At 46.1% G+C, this 15,622-nt stretch overlaps 1 protein-coding gene across 2 annotated transcripts in view; it reads right to left on the bottom strand.

Moving 5' to 3' along the window:
• Positions 1-1,323: 1,323 nt before the first annotated feature.
• The window catches only part of EPHB1 (EPH receptor B1), a gene marked incomplete at its 3' end in the record, with an annotated part of 414,865 nt that continues 400,566 nt past the window's right edge, over positions 1,324-15,622 (bottom strand). For both annotated transcript variants that reach the window (XM_079794807.1, XM_079794808.1), the window contains 4 exons: positions 14,348-14,497; positions 7,890-8,083; positions 4,846-5,001; positions 1,324-1,432 (listed from right to left, as the gene is read on the bottom strand). In XM_079794807.1, coding sequence (XP_079650933.1) covers positions 1,324-1,432; positions 4,846-5,001; positions 7,890-8,083; positions 14,348-14,497 — 609 coding nt within the window. The remainder of the gene's footprint in view (positions 1,433-4,845; positions 5,002-7,889; positions 8,084-14,347; positions 14,498-15,622) is intronic.

Below are 15,622 nucleotides of genomic sequence, written 5' to 3'. Positions count from 1 at the left end.
TCATTTTAATTAGACAGATAAAATTAGCAAGGAGATTAAGGTAAAAGGAGAAATTAAAAATATTTAAATGTTAGGTGGAATTTACAAAAGTGAATTGAACAATGAGGTACAGAAGGAATGCAGAGAGACACAGACACACTTGAAACATTCCTCGGATGCCACACGGCTTAAGCCAGTCCATGGGTAAGGTAAGAAGACTCCTCCCTTGCCACTTCTTAAATTGCAGATTCCAGGATGTGGAAGAACATTCTCCAGAAACACTTTCCTTCTCCTTCTCTTCAGATGTTACCAAGAATAATTAATCAGTCAGTATCATTCTAGAATGGCCCACACTGCATCCAATTCAAACCACTCACCTGTTTCCTGTCTCAATTTGCAAGCTCTTGAGAGTTTTTCCCCAATTTCATTTTATTTTTCTTCCTACCCTCTCTCCCCATTGAGCCAGTAGGCCAACTGGGCCAATCAGAAAAACCAAAACCAACAATATGTTCCTGCCCATTCGAATTTTCCAGGCCAAGACTTCCCAGACCTTTCTTGTTTGCATCTGTTACGAACAAGCACAGTCATCTTAGAACACAGACGTACATATGTGTGCTCTTGCACACATGGAAACAGGTTTTCTTTTTTTTTTTCTTTTCCAATTTGTGGTTTCTTTTTCCTTTTTGCAGAAAATGCAAACAAAAGAAAAACAAGGTTTTCAATTGAAGGTACATCTCTTCTTCAATATGAAGACATTAATTGAATTGGTCGGATCCCCCATGCAGTGGTCAGCAAAGTCCTTTGGCAACTGACAGAATGACATCTGGAGACTCAGGAGCTGGGGTTGGTTTGAAGAAACTTCCCTACATGAGTCGTGAGCAAAGGGAAATGGATGTGGGAGAAGGGAGAGGACTCTTGGGGAGGAGTACAGAAGGAGAAAAGAAAAGAATGTCATTGGTGAGGAAGAAAATGGAACGCTGCTCTGTTTCTTCCCTCCACCTCCTTCCCTTCCTTCCTGTGGACAGATGACTCCAGCCCACTGAGGGGGCAGCTGAGTTCACTCTTGAAACCCCAATGCATTACTCTTGTATCTCCACTCCGCTGAACATCACTTCTTCGTATTTTTATTATCTATTTCGTTTCCCACGGCATCATAAACATGCTTCTGTCACTGAGAAATGAAGGTTGACTATGAGGAGCAGGTCCAGTTTCTTCTTCACATATGTGACGCATTTCTCAATGGAGAAGCCAATCTCTCCAGAACATTCCACAGTGTTCAACCTCTGGCTCCCCCTTGAGTCTGGTCCTTTTCCTTCCTCTCCTTCCCCCAGAAAATGAGAGTTCTCATGCCATTGCCGTTGGCGACTGACTCATCTGGACCCTCATAGAATGAATGCTGTTCAGGATCTTCTTCTGGTGACCTGCCAAGGTGACCCCTATTCTCAGGAGGTCTCTAGGAGGGGGAAAACACAAAAGAAGGCACTTTAGTGTTACAGCAGCTTTTCAGAGATCAAAATTCATCACAGGAAGCAAATAAAAGTGTTGAAGATCCAAGAAGTTGGGTAGGTAAGTGAAAATGTTTAGAATCCAAGGATCCCAAGTTTAAGAGTCTTTGGCAAATGCCTACTTGGATATTTCCTTACCGAACCTCACTCTCTCCATGGAGTAGACCTTGTCGCCAATGCCCCCTCCAATTTAGATAATCCTGGAAGGATGTGGAGCAGCCCCTTCATTGTGTCCATGACTCTAGGTAAACTAGAAGTTTCCTCTGCTTTTTTCAACACCCCCCACACATGCTGTATGGGGCTTCAGGTATTCTGTGGCTTTCTGGCTAAATTAGTGATCACCCGCTGTGACTGAAAAGATGTGGGGCTTGCTTGGTTTTCCGATGTTTCCCCCCCAAGTTTCCATTTTGTGCCTCTGTTTGAATTTTAGTATCATACATTTTTAAGAAGGGTGATCTCAAAATAACTTCCAAATATCTGTCCAAGGAGGAATCTAAGGACTATGTTTAGGATAGGGATTTGGTATGGATTCATCTTCGAGCTATAAGTCTTAATATGAACAAGTTCATGGCTTATATTTGACTTTGGGGAGACCCATGCTTCTTTCCTTACTCAATAACAACATGACAGTGCTTGAGTACTTTCCAAGTGCCATATACTATCTCATTTATACCTATGGAAGCATTTTGTAAAAACTGACAAACCATTTAAATTCAATGGTAATACTTTAACAGCAATCATTTCTCCTGTGCATCCTGTAGGCAAGGAAATAGGCAATAGGCCGAGTGCTTTGCATGTGCTATTCCACTTACCTCTTACCACAAACCAATGAGATGGGCAGTATTATAGACATATTTATAGACAAGGCAACTAGAGCTCAGAGAAGTTAAGTAACATGCTCTAGATCACACAGTGGGGAAGCATTCAGGGAGCTGGGGTTCAAATTCAAGACCACTGGGCCTCAGCTACCCTGCTGGGCTGCTCTCAAACTCTTCTAAGGTCCTACCTGTACTCCCCCCAAAGCTCTGGGTCTCCAGCACAGCAGCTCACTTTGTACACTGTGCACTTGACCCCCGAGGAGGACCTGGGCTGGACCTCCACCCACTGTGCCGCCGCTTTCCTGATCCCCCTCTTTTCAGCACGTGGTTAGTGCCCACAGGCTGCAGCAGGTTTAGATGATTAAATTGCCCGTGTCTTTTTAGCAAACGCTTTTGGGAGGTGTACTTGAATTGTAAATTCACAAATTGTCCCGCAACCTATTTTATTTATTTAGTTGCTCATATTCTTTTTCCATCTTTTATCTCCAAGAAGATAAACTAAATTGCTGCAATAGTGTGTGGATATTATTTTACTTTGAACTAAATTAAATTCCTTAATTTTAGGTTTCACTTTCCTTTGTTCTTTTTATGGTGGCTATTCTTGGACTCAGGAAATTATTTCCCTTGATTCCTTCTGTTTGTGGGTGATCAGGTGATGACAGCCCTCATACTCATCTAGGGGAAGCAGGAGTAGCCTCGTCTTCATGAACACCCACTTCTGTCCCTGCACCCAGGCCACCAATCATCTGCGCCATCCACATTAATTCTGCGAGATGGGGAAGCTGGTTTTCCACCAGTCAATGCTTCTGTTTTATTTTTGGTGTCTGACAATAATTCATTATGTCAGGGACCATCTTTTGTAGGCATCAGCAGGAAATGAACCCAGGTTTAAAAAATGAAGTCTGAAGTTTAGTGGATCCAAGACTAGATGCTCATTCAAATCACCTCCCTGGAGGAAGAGGAGGTGCCATCATTTCTGGCAAGAATGACCCTCAGAGAGGTGGAGCTGGACTCCAGGAAGATGGACTGCAAAGCAGGAGTCGGGGACCGAGGCGGAGTGTTCAGGAGCCGTCCCTCTGGGGCTCAATTCCTGGGGGTAGGTGACCACTCCCTCCCCTGGGACTCAGCCACTGGCCTGCCCTAGGAAGGTATCCCACACCTACCTCTGTGCCCGACACAAAACAGGTGATCAGTAAGTGTTTCCAGCTGCTTGTGGACTGATCGATCCTCTACCATGGAAAACGTGTGTTACAGGCCAGCAAACCCAGTGCTGTCAGTACACGTTTTAGTCTGGGCAGCCAGTGAGGTTCCCTCTGGGGTATGTGTGTGTGCTTGTGTGTATGTGCATATGTGTGCACGTGTGTTTGTGTGTGTGTATTCAAAATATGACCAACTTTAGTTCAGTGGTTCCCAAACTTGACTGCATTATAGAATCACTTGGGCAGATTTTAAAATCCCAATGCCCAAGTCTCACTACATACCAATAAAGTCACAATATCAGGTGTGGGAATCAGGTATCAATCCCTCTAAAGAGTCCCAGGTGATTTTGGTGTGCAGCTAAGTATGGGCACTGCCGTGGCCCTGGGATGGACTGGGAGAAGGATATGGAGCTGGCAGTCAGGAACGCAGGCATTAGGCCCTCTCTGCCACTCAAGAGCCTGAACCTTCAGGAACTGACTTCACCTACTTTCTGAACCTGCTGAATGAAAGGGGTGGAACTACATAAATATTTCTCGAACTACAGTTCCACAAACCCTGCCTCTCAAAAAATGTGGCTCCACGGTATTGAATAATTTTAAATGGGTTTCTTTATTTCAGGATTTCTCATGGCCTTTACAATGCTAATATGTGTCCTGAATTGCCAAGAGAGTGATAAAGTGAGCGGCATTTCCCAAATTTATTTGACCGGGGGATCCTTTTTCCAAGGAGAACCTATTAGCATTTCCCAGAACAGGTGCCACTCAGAACATTCCTGGCGAAATGATGGACTGCATGGATCTTTAAGACCCTTTCTGGCTCTCATTTTATCTGAATAATGTTGGGTTTTATATCCCTCCAGAGTCCTTTGGGCGCTGCAGATTGGTAAGTGATTTGTGGGGGGTGGAAATGTATACTTATTTACAAGTGCTATGTAGGTACGAACAAGCTCCCCCACATCTGCAACTGTCGCTGAGTCAGGGCCGTGCCTCTGCCTGCTATGTTGTTTAAAGTGCTGGCTGGCTGTGTTCTTTCCATCTGGATGCTCCCTTTGATAGGCTGAGTTTAAAAACTTAAAGGGAGGAGCGACTCTCGGTGATTAGGCAAATGACATATGGCAATGACTGAATAACTCTCATTTGGGGCCCAGAACCATCTCGGCCTCCCCATCCCACCCTCAGCCTCGCCTCCTTTGTTCCAAGATGCGCCCCCACCAGGCCGGGTTCCATTCAGAGATGGAGATCTGGAGCTGAAGCCAGAAGTCAGGACTGGTACCAAGGGCAATGGCAGGGAAGGAGGCTTGACCCCCACCCACAGGCTGGACAGAGACAATTCTCATCACTTACTCTGATGTCATCTGGGTGACCAGCTGGAGGGAGGTGAAGCCGGCGGTGAGGAAGCTGTCCCTGTACTGAACCATTTTGATGGCACTGAGCCAGTCATCCACGGTGGTAAAGGCCGTGAAGTCTGGGATAGAGCGGTCTAGCAGGGGCTGGGAAGGCCTGCGAGACAGAGAGAAGCAGGTGACTTCACAGCTGTAGCATTGTGTGGAGAGAGCCACGCTCCGGGCGATGGCAGACTCCATGGGGGGCCGCATCCTTGACAGTGGAGCCCTGTGCTGACCCTTCCTTCCAGATTCCTGAGTTTGGCATGGCTTCTCGGGGCCAGGTGGCTAGTCTCTCTGCCTCTGGGCACTGCCACACGTCAGTCAGCCCAGACAGGCTGAGTGACCAGCATGCAGTATAAAGGGAAGGGAAGGCTCAGGACTCCCTTGTAAACTGAAATCTAAGAGCTTTTAAAAATATATACAGTTCACTGCCACCTCCCCGAATCTGTTGGTGACATTTGGCTTTCTGGTTCTGTCCGCAGCTAATTGAAATAAATGGAACAGAACAGCCCACCACTGATCTTCCCTGGCACATTCTCAAAGCAGACACCCAGGCACCCAATCTGGAAATGAGGGCGCCACCTTAACACATCCCTCATCTTCAGCACCAATCCTTTACCAAGTCATAAATATGTGACCTTAAAATTCACTCGAAACTCATCCACTTCTTTCCACACCATTCCCCTGACTTAAGACCATACCTTCTCTATCATGATTACTACAGTGCTCTCCTACCTTTCTTCATGCACGCTTGTTCCCCTCAACCTAAGTTCCACACTGTTGCCTGCTGCTCTTTTTTACAAATGCAGATGTGATTATGTCAGTAACCCTCACCTGTTCCTGATTCATGTCAAACTCTTTAAGGCAGCCGTCTCCAAACTTTCAGACCTCACGGATCACCAGTGGTCCACGGACCACTGGTTGGCAACCGCTACTCCAAAGGTTTCCTTAAGGCAGTTGTCGCCAACCTTTTGGACCTCATGGACCACCCATTGGCGACCGCTGCTTTAAGGGATGCTTATTACTCTGAAAATCAAGCCCAGAATTCTTAGCAGGACCTAAAGGCTCTGAGTGTCTGGCCCTCGCCCACCTCACCAGCCTCAGCCACCAACCTGCCCCCTCACAAACTGTACTCCACACACTAGCCCTGTCCTTTCCACCCTCAGGCCTTTGCACATGCTGTACCCTGGCCCCTCTACTCCCATATTCCTTTCATTCTGTTAATGCACTCCCTCTCTTCAGCTGTCATCAGGAATGTCTCCCTGACAATAGAGGAAGGTATATGCTCTCCAAAATCAGGCACCTACCTCCCTGCCACACTGATCTTTGGGTGATTCTCTAAATGACTGAAAGCTCCACGAGGGCGGGGACCATGTCTATCTTAGTCATTCTATAGTGCCAGCAATAGACATAGTGCTTAGCACATATGCACCCAATAAACTTTGGTTAAAAGGATGATTAATAAATGAGTTAACCCTGCAAATGTATAACTGATAGTTGCTAACAGTACTTGACAGTTCTGTTTATTTGCTCATAAGAAATCCAATTGCTTTGTATCTTTGTCCTCTAGCAATCAGTGCCTTTACTTGCTAATAGGTTGGCCAAGGTTCCAAGTCTGCAGCTCCACCTGCCTAACAGACTGGTGTGGTTAACAGAAAGGGTGCCTTCTGGAAACAGGATGGCCCAGAAGTAGGGCCTCATACCAATCAGATCAGATATGCTCAACTGTTAGAGATCCAAATGCCCAGTCCATCTGAAGCCAATGGGAAGTAGAGACCTAGACAGGTTTCTTAACATCTGTCTATAGCAAGCATGTCAAACTCGCGGCCCACAGTGAATATTTTTGCGGCCCAGCCAGTATAAAGGTATGTAAGAAACATTTTAATAAAAATGTTGTGACTTAATTTTTATAATATACTGTTATACATAATTATTAATAATGAACTACAATGTTTGCTAATACATAATTATTAATAATGAACTACAATGTTTGCTAATGATTGATTACTATAATTGTGTTGCATTCATTTCCCTTACATGCCTTACATGCAGGCACACCATTTCTCTCCACTAATACCAGCAGCGAATATTTTAGCAGCCGATTGCCATGTCATTAGTCTTGTACTGACTTGTTTGATGTGTGCAACAGGAAATATTTCATTTTCGGAGAACAAGAAAAATAGGTTTATGTGCGTTATGCTTATTAATTTGTGCAGTTATTCAGTGTCTGGTAAGTTAATGTTCAAAAAAAATATTTTTATTAAAATGTTCTGTTAACAATTACTCCCTTTGTATTCAGCATGTCTGTATTGAAATAAACCTATGTTTCTATGAAAATTGAAACACTTGTGTGTTGTTGTTTTTTTTTTGTGACCCACATAAACTTAAACCTTGTTTATTTGGCCCGTGTTAGCCTTTGAATTTGACATGCTTGGTCTACAGCAGTGGTTCTCAACCTTCCTAATGCCGCGACCCTTTAATACAGTTCCTCATGTTGTGGTGACCCCAAACCATAAAATTATTTTCGTTGCTACTTCATAACTGTAATTTTGCTACTGTTAATCGTAATGTAAATATCTGTGTTTTCCGATGGTCTTAGGCTCTACAGCAGCGGTTCTCAACCTGTAGGTTGCGACCCACAGGTTGAGAACCGCTAGCAGGGTCGCCTAAGACCATCGGAAAACACAGATATTTACATTACGACTCATAACAGTAGCAAAATTACAGTTATGAAGTAGCAAGGAAAATAATTTTATGGTTGGGGGTCATCACAACATGAACTGAATTAAAGGGTCGCGGCATTAGAAAGGTTGAGAACCACTGGCAGCCTATGCTGGAGGCAGGGAATATTTTATAGAGAAAAAGGAAGAGAACAGTCTTGAAACATCTCCCATTAGTGGATAAGCTTAGTCACCTTACCCTTGCTCTTAATGGACCAAAGGCTAGCAGTGTTACTATCGGCCTTGCCCCTGACCACACACACCTAGTAACCACTAGACTCACACGGCGGTGATGGTTGCCACAGTCTTGAGACTTGCTGGGTTCCGAATCATCTTGTCCAGGGTGTTGACAATCTCAGCAAAGCGGGGCCGGCTATTACGGTCCTTCTGCCAACAGTCCAGCATGAGCTGGTGTAGAGCAGCTGGGCAGTCCATGGGTGGGGGCAGCCGGTAGTCCTGCTCAATGGCATTGATGACCTGCAGTGACACACATAGGAATAGGTATGATTGGGTGATGAGCCATCAGCCAGGCATTCACAAATTAACCCCCAAGGATGGAGCCTGCCTGACCCAGGTGCCCTCATTCTATGCTCATGTACCTCCTACCATAATGGGATGTGACATGTACTTGGCTTTTCTCCCTAGACTATGGGCTACTAGAAAGCTGAGACCACATCTTAATTGTCCCTTCGTATCCCTAGCACCAGTGCTGGGCCAGATGCACACTAGATCTCTGTAACTCTTTATTGAAGAATGATCTGGTGAATTGGCTTGAGATTCTCCTCTTTTTAAGAGGACATTGACCCAGTTCTGCCTTACTGGCAGCTAGTGGCTCCAGGGCAAATAAAACAATGGCACCTGGGAAACCCAGTAAACCCACTATAACAGACACCACCAAAACCTGTGGTGGCCTCTTCCTTTCACTGGTAAGCAAAGAGAAATGGAAGGAAGGAATCAGGACTTGATGGAGCCCCTACTCCATGCAAGGGGCTTTCTGATCATTCGCCTTCATCTTCAAGAGGCAGCAACAGGGATTGGGTTGAAGGATTTGGTTAAACAAATTGGTTCAGTACAATAAAAATGGTCAATTAACAAGGTGATCCACAATAAATATCTCCAATCAGGTTTTGCAGACTGCAGAGGATAATTTTGTAAAGGTTTTAGTATCTTCATGTACTTCTGTCTGTTGTTCAGGTTATAGTAATTGTTTTTCACCCTTCTTAATTCCAATTTATTTAAATCAATTATGTCTGCTCTGTGATTTTTGTAATAGAAAAAAATAATTGTAAATGATCCAGTGCTACACCTACGGATTTATTATGATATACTCATAACACAGTGGAAAGCCTAGAATTCAATGCAGGCCTTACACTGATGTTGCAAAAATGTACCTATTTAAATGGAAATATACTCATAGTGTAATATTAGGCAAAAGAACAGGCTGCATAACTGCAGATATGGCATAATCTTGCTTTTGTAAAAAACTAAATCCAAACCAAAACAAAAAACAATAATTATATACACGCATAGAAAAGACCTTGGAAAGATATATACCACAGAGTTAATGGTGGTTGCCTCTGGGCAGGTAGCAACATGAGTGCTCTTTATGCTTTTCTTTTTGCTTGTTATTTTCTGTAATAATTATGCATTGATTTTATATTAAAATAAACAGTTAAAGCACCTTAAACAACAAAGGAAATAATTTTGCTTGTTTGTTATTTTCTGTAATAATTATGCATTGATTTTATCTTAAAATAAACAGTTAAAGCACCTTAAACAACAAAGGAAATAATTTGGGGTTCAGTGATTTTCATGTGTTTTTGCCTCTAAATAATGTCAGGTTCATTTTGACTGATTATGCTTGTGGGGTTTTATTTATTAGTGAATTGGTCAGAAAGTGAATATTGTCAATCAGTTTCTATTTTTACAAATTTTATGCACAGTGTATCTATCAGACATGAGATGGGGCATGAGATAATATGATAACCTGAAGTCATTAGACATAATCAAGGTGTATTATTCCTTGTGTTCAATATGGCAGAAAAACAAAGCATATTAACCATACCAATATTATTTCTACATAAAATTCAGTGATTGAAAACATTTACTTTTTTTTTTAATGGGAACATTCACTTTTAAATTATATGTTGCATTACCACCAAATTTTTCTTTGCCAAACTATTGCCAGTTGAATTACCTGGTATCTTCGTAGGAAGTCATTGTAGCTCCATTTTTCTCAGGAGGAAATGGGGGCAAACCCGGTGAAGTGAGTTGCTTGAGGACACACAACTTGTAAATGATAGGGCTGGGACTAAATCCCAGGGGTGTCTGATTTTATGTCTGGATACCCCAAAGCCCACTTTGCCCAGTCCTCTGTGGAGCTGCCATTATAATCTCGGCCTGGGAGCTGTTAAAGTCCTCATAGCCAGAAACACGGGTATTGGGCTAAACCAAGAAGTCCGTGAGGATGAACTGCCGGGCAGCATTCCCATCAGCCTGGCTCAGAAACCAGCACCCTTTACCAGCTCCTTCCAGGCAGCCAGATTGAGGGACCCTGCCACAGAGCCCCTACTCACTGTTGAGCCAGAGGGATTACCCACTGAATGGTCCCACAAGCTCTTTCTGGGTTGTCTAAGCATAAGCTAGGTGGGGACAGCAGGAGGGGCTAGTCTCCAAATTCAACATCTCACAAGGCTAGCCACCCCCACCCCACCCCCCAAATCACCCAGTTCAGGGCAGCTCATGTTCCAAGAGCTGGTATCTCTGCTCAAATTATTTAATGCCAGAGTCCCAAATCCTAATTTTCCGCACTGACAAGATTACTCTCCCATCTGCCTTTAAGAGGAAGGAGCACTGGAGTCAGGACCCGTGCGCAGGGGCACGGCTCCATGGTGTGAGCAGCCTACCAAGCACTCCAGGTGGAGCATCGAGAGACTGGACCCCACGCAGTCACTGCATCTCCTGCCTGAGCTTCAGGCTGAAGGCGGCTTAGCTGTTTTCCCCTTGTCTCCTCTGCAGGCTACCTCATGGGGTTTTGGGAAGACTGTCCTGGCCTTTGCTTTTATGTTTTCTCTGTTGTGCTCTTTCTTTTTAAGAGGAAATCTCAGTTGCAGGTCTGCCGGGAAAGCAGGTGCAGGTGTTGTGTTGGTGAGGGGAGGGCAATATGATTAGGGGCATAGACCTTGAAGGCCTGGGTTCAAATCCTTGTTCCATTTCTTATTAGCTTCAGACACCTGGCAAAGTCACATGACCTCCTGAAACTGCACAGACAGGGTTGTTAAAGATGAAATGACTCAGTGAGGTGGTGTATATTGAGCTCCGCAGTAGAAAGGATCCCTGTATTACAGGGAGGCCATGCTTCCTGCCAGGCCCATTCCAGTAGATGTCATCTCTGCAAAGAGGGTCACTGTTCTGCTGCTAGACACTGGGGGGTCCGGAAAGATGGCAATGTGAACCCCCTTTGATGCTCATGTTTACAAAATGTGACTTTATTCCATTTGCTCTTCTAGATAATTTCATTGTTATTACTCTGGGAGCACTGATGCTTCTTGTACTTACGGCAAAAAAGAAAATGCCTTTACCCTGCACCCCAAAGAAAAACTACCTAGGTCATTAACTCATGTGTGGATAGTATTTGTCTCCTCGGATCTTTCATTGAAGTGCTATGCCTTTGGAGAATTTGATTCTCATTTTAAGGATCTGGATGTTTTTCAAATCTTCTGAGTGCATGTAACTTAGAATAAAATTAAAACATCAGTACTTAAAAAAAAAGGTCCAGTCCTCTAATGGGGCTTTGTGGGCAAGCTCTGTCACAGCTGCCTCGCTAGCAGGTGTGGAAAACAGGGAGGAGACAGAGAAAAACACCTTCCGTCTGGCCATTGGATGGCTTTCCACACGTTTGAATTGTGTGGAAAGCGTGGCCCCGGATTGGAGGCACAGAGCATTCTACTGAGCAACACTGAAAATCGGAGTGAGTCCTGGGCTCCTTTCATTGGTCTACAAGAGGATGAGATGAATGGATGCTGAAAAGATTGGAGATTAGAATGAGATCAGTTGGTGTTTCGAGAGAGAAGGAGAGTGAAGGTGTGGGCCAGGAGAGAGCCAGTCTAGGCAGCTGTCACTTAAGCAGGCTGTGCCTCAATTTGAATTCTCATTTTAAGAATTGAGAGCAACTGTTTGGGCCATCCTGACGGTCAGTGTAAGCCAATGCGCTAAAGGGGCAGGGAGGGGAGAACAGCTGCCTTTGTTCGCCTGCACCCAGAGGTGGCAGGTCTGGGGGTTGGGTGGGGACAGGAGCATGTGGTGTGGCCCCCAGCGCTGTGGGCACCTGCTGAAGTGACTGGCAACTCCTCTGGGAAATGAGCAGAGCTTTTGCCTGCCCTGGAGTCCTCAGTGGAAGCTCCAGACTGCCCCCAGATGTGCATTTACCGTGAGTGAGTTGGGCAGTGGGCCGTACCTGGAGAGTGAAGTGGAGAAGCTCAGAGCACTGGAGGAACCAGGGCAGAAGGGGTTAAGGTAAGCTCTGATGTTTCAATAAAACAGCAGCTCCTCTCCCCAGACACTGCCACTCTCATTATCTCTGTCAATCAGATCCAAGCAGCAGAACTTCCAAGTTCCCTCTCTGGCTGACAAACTCTCTGTACATGTTCAAAGACCTTCCTGGGCTCCGGAAGCCCAATTACCAGCACTCCGACTTGCCTCTGCAATTCTCTTTCTTAAAGCCCTTCAATTGTCATCTGGAAAATCTGTTACTGCCACCACCTCGGTGGTTTCTGATGAGTGGGGCTGCAGCTGAGTTGCCGGTAGCCCCTCCTGGCTCTCTCGCAGGCCTAAGATGTTTTCTGAATGGGCACAAGTCACCTCCCACCTTCCACAGAGAGCAGAATGGCACTTGGGACAATGCTTAGGAGCTTTTTTTCCCCGGAAAAATACAACAAAATTAGAATAAACGGTTACTTTGCAGATGTTCTTATTCCCTTGGAGGCCCAGCTCAAGCATCAAATATATGGGAAGCCTTCCCCACCCAACTGTCTCCCCCAACCCTACGTATGTGCCAAAACCCCCCTTGAATAGAAAGGCAAGCGCAATGCTTTGTCACACTTAGCATGCAATGAGTGTTTGTTGAATAAATGATTTGGAAATTCTGGAAGTCTAATATCAGAAATTCCATTTGTTTTCAACATAGGTGAATGCATTTGCTGAGAATATCTTGAATGTCAAATCTTGCCTGTCAGATAGTTTCATAATCCATTCTATGTGTGCTGAATTGTTCTTAATCGGATTAACGTCCCTGGGTAGGACAAAATGGGTCTGCTTTTTCTGGCTAACACTTATTATTCATCTAGCTGATGTCGTGGGGGGAACCAGGGTGCAACTGATTCCATGAAGCAGCCTCAGCATTAATTCTGATACTTACTGATTCGACATGCTGCAGGAGCAGAGGCGAAGCGTGGATAATCACAGATAATAGAGGGCCCAGATGCCACACATGGTTGGCACTGGGGCCTGGTTAAAGATGCAGCCATTTCACTGGCTCTGGGCTGAAGCTACTCTACCCATGGCAGTGGGGAGCATGGTCACAGCAGCACCCAAGTCCTCTTTTGTCTCATTGGAAAATGTTTTCTGGGCTCCCAGATCAGCACCTTTCTCAGTCTTCAGAACAAATGCCCTGGCTCTGAAGCTCTGCTGGACAGAGGGCTGGCTGAGCGCAGGCTTCTCCTTTTACCAGCCTCAGAGCCCACCCACCCACGGAGGTACACCCGGTGGGGCTGGGTGCCCCTTCTGGCGATCTGAATTGAGAATAACCTTACCTTTTTTGCTTGTAAGTTGAGAAAGCTAATAACTGCCCCCTCACCCCCCTACCCTTGGTGATAGGGAGAGCAAGCAGAGAACAGAGGTATGCAGGCTTTACAAACAGTGATCCTCTCCCTTCTAAGGGAAGCATATGCATTCAAAATGCAAAGGAGGAGTGGGTCCTGGGGAACAGCCCAGGGTCCAAGACAGTGTGGAAATCTGGGTAGGACTTTTGATTAATGTTTTCTACCAAAGTGAATCATTCCTCAAAAGGTTTCCAAACCTTTAGCAATTATGGAGCAAAGGGTCCCATCTGGACCACCCCAAATGCCTCTACCTAAAGCATCTCAGATGACCCTTCTCTTTCCTTCCAAACCTTGTCCCTTGAGGGCAGCCTGAGGGATGACCTTCACACAGATAGGATCCCACTCCCGAGGCCTGTCTGAATCTGACCAGCTCTGGGAAGCGTGCTCAGCTCCTTCACTGATAGGTGACACGGGCTCCTAGCAGAATGGATTCTCAGGAAAAAGGGCCCTTCACAGTTCCTCTCTGCAGCTGAGAGGTGAGAGCCTCAGAGGCAGAGCTGCTTCCCCGCTAGCTCCCATGGTGAAAGGAGAACACAGGCTGGGTGCTTTGAAGCAGAGTAGCTTTTCCTGCTTTTTTGTGGGCCTGATCTATTCATGGTCCACAGCCATGAGAACCAGCCACTGTCTCCTAGGTTGGCCTGGGCACCTTTATAGGGTTTGGGATCATTGGGCCTGTCACACCTACATGATGGGCTCTTCGCTTCAAACATTGGTGCCAAAGAGGTCCCTGGATCCCCCACCCTGAATGCCTCAAGTTCAGGTTATGATCTGGAGCTGAGAACTGTTAGGAGGGCTTGGCTGCCACTGCCTGTGGGATCCCTTGGATGGAGGTTTATAGCAATCAGGTGCTGCTGACACTTACGTCTTGGTTGGACATATCCCAGTAGGGTCTCTCTCCAAATGACATGACTTCCCACATGACAATCCCGTAGCTCCAGACGTCACTGGCAGACGTGAACTTGCGGTAGGCGATGGCCTCCGGGGCCGTCCATCTCACGGGGATCTTCCCTCCCTGGAACAAGGAAAAGCTTGGTCAGCCCAAACATCGGGTTTCTAGTTGAAGGCAGGTGAAAATAAACAGCACACACGTCTTTCCACTCCCACTCCCTGCCCCGCTCCCTTATCTCCTGAATTAGGATGGCCAGGATAGTCTGTGCCCAGGGGCAGGCCTCCGTTACTGCACCTAAGGCGCTCAAGAGGTGATAGGGAGAGCAAACAGAACAGAGGCATGCAGGCTTTGCAAACAGTAATACTCTCAGTTCTAAGGGAGCATATGCATTCAAAATGCATGGCCTGTGCTGGTCTCACACCAGGTGCGGGTACACCGCATGTGAGGTGAGGGCTGGGACTCAAAGTTGCTTGCCCCCTAATTCCCAGCATACTGATTCCAATGTCACCATTGGGTGGGAGGAGAGAGTGTAACTGCCCTAAATCACTACAACATGAAATTCCATATGACATGCAACTGACTATATGGGCCACAAAATTTGGGTCAGGAGAAAGTAAAACAAACGAAAAAGGGGGGGAAGTTTTTCTCGCTCTGCAGCCTGCAGACAACCCTGGGCCCAGGTCCCTGTAGACGCCTGCTGTCCTCCCTGCCCTGCGTGGGAGTCAGCATCAGAGGCTGGAGGTACACTTTGCTAAAGGGCCCACCTACGTGCATAGCACTTGCCTCCTCCCCCAGGCCCTAGGTTTATGTCTCCTAGGTCAGTGGTCGGCAAACTCATTAGTCAACAGAGCCAAATATCAACAGTACAACGATTGAAATTTCTTTTGAGAGCCGAAAACCGACGTCTGCGCATGGGCCACGAAGTTTCAATCTCACTGTACGTGCGCGCCCGCACGTGGTATTTTGTGGAAGAGCCACACTCAAGGGGCCAAAGAGCCGCATGTGGCTCGCGAGCCGCAGTTTGACGACCACTGTCCTGGGTTCACGTCTCCTCCTCCTTGCCAGCAATTCCACCCTCAAAGTTCCGACTTGGTTCTCTGCTCGGCCCTCAGTCTGTCTGCCAGACCTTGGCCTATTGTGTTTGCTGAAGGGATGACACCCATTCACTTGGCACATCGATCACTAGCCAATGAGCACTGCTTTGTGCCAGGCCCTTTCTGAGAAGCTGCTGCCAGAGATGAGCGGCCA

The sequence above is a fragment of the Cnephaeus nilssonii genome, assembly GCF_951640355.1.
Source record: "Cnephaeus nilssonii genome assembly, chromosome: 17".
Classification (NCBI taxonomy): domain Eukaryota; kingdom Metazoa; phylum Chordata; class Mammalia; order Chiroptera; family Vespertilionidae; genus Cnephaeus; species Cnephaeus nilssonii.
Note: the sequence above shows the minus strand (reverse complement) of the source record. Positions and strands in the feature narration are given on the sequence as shown.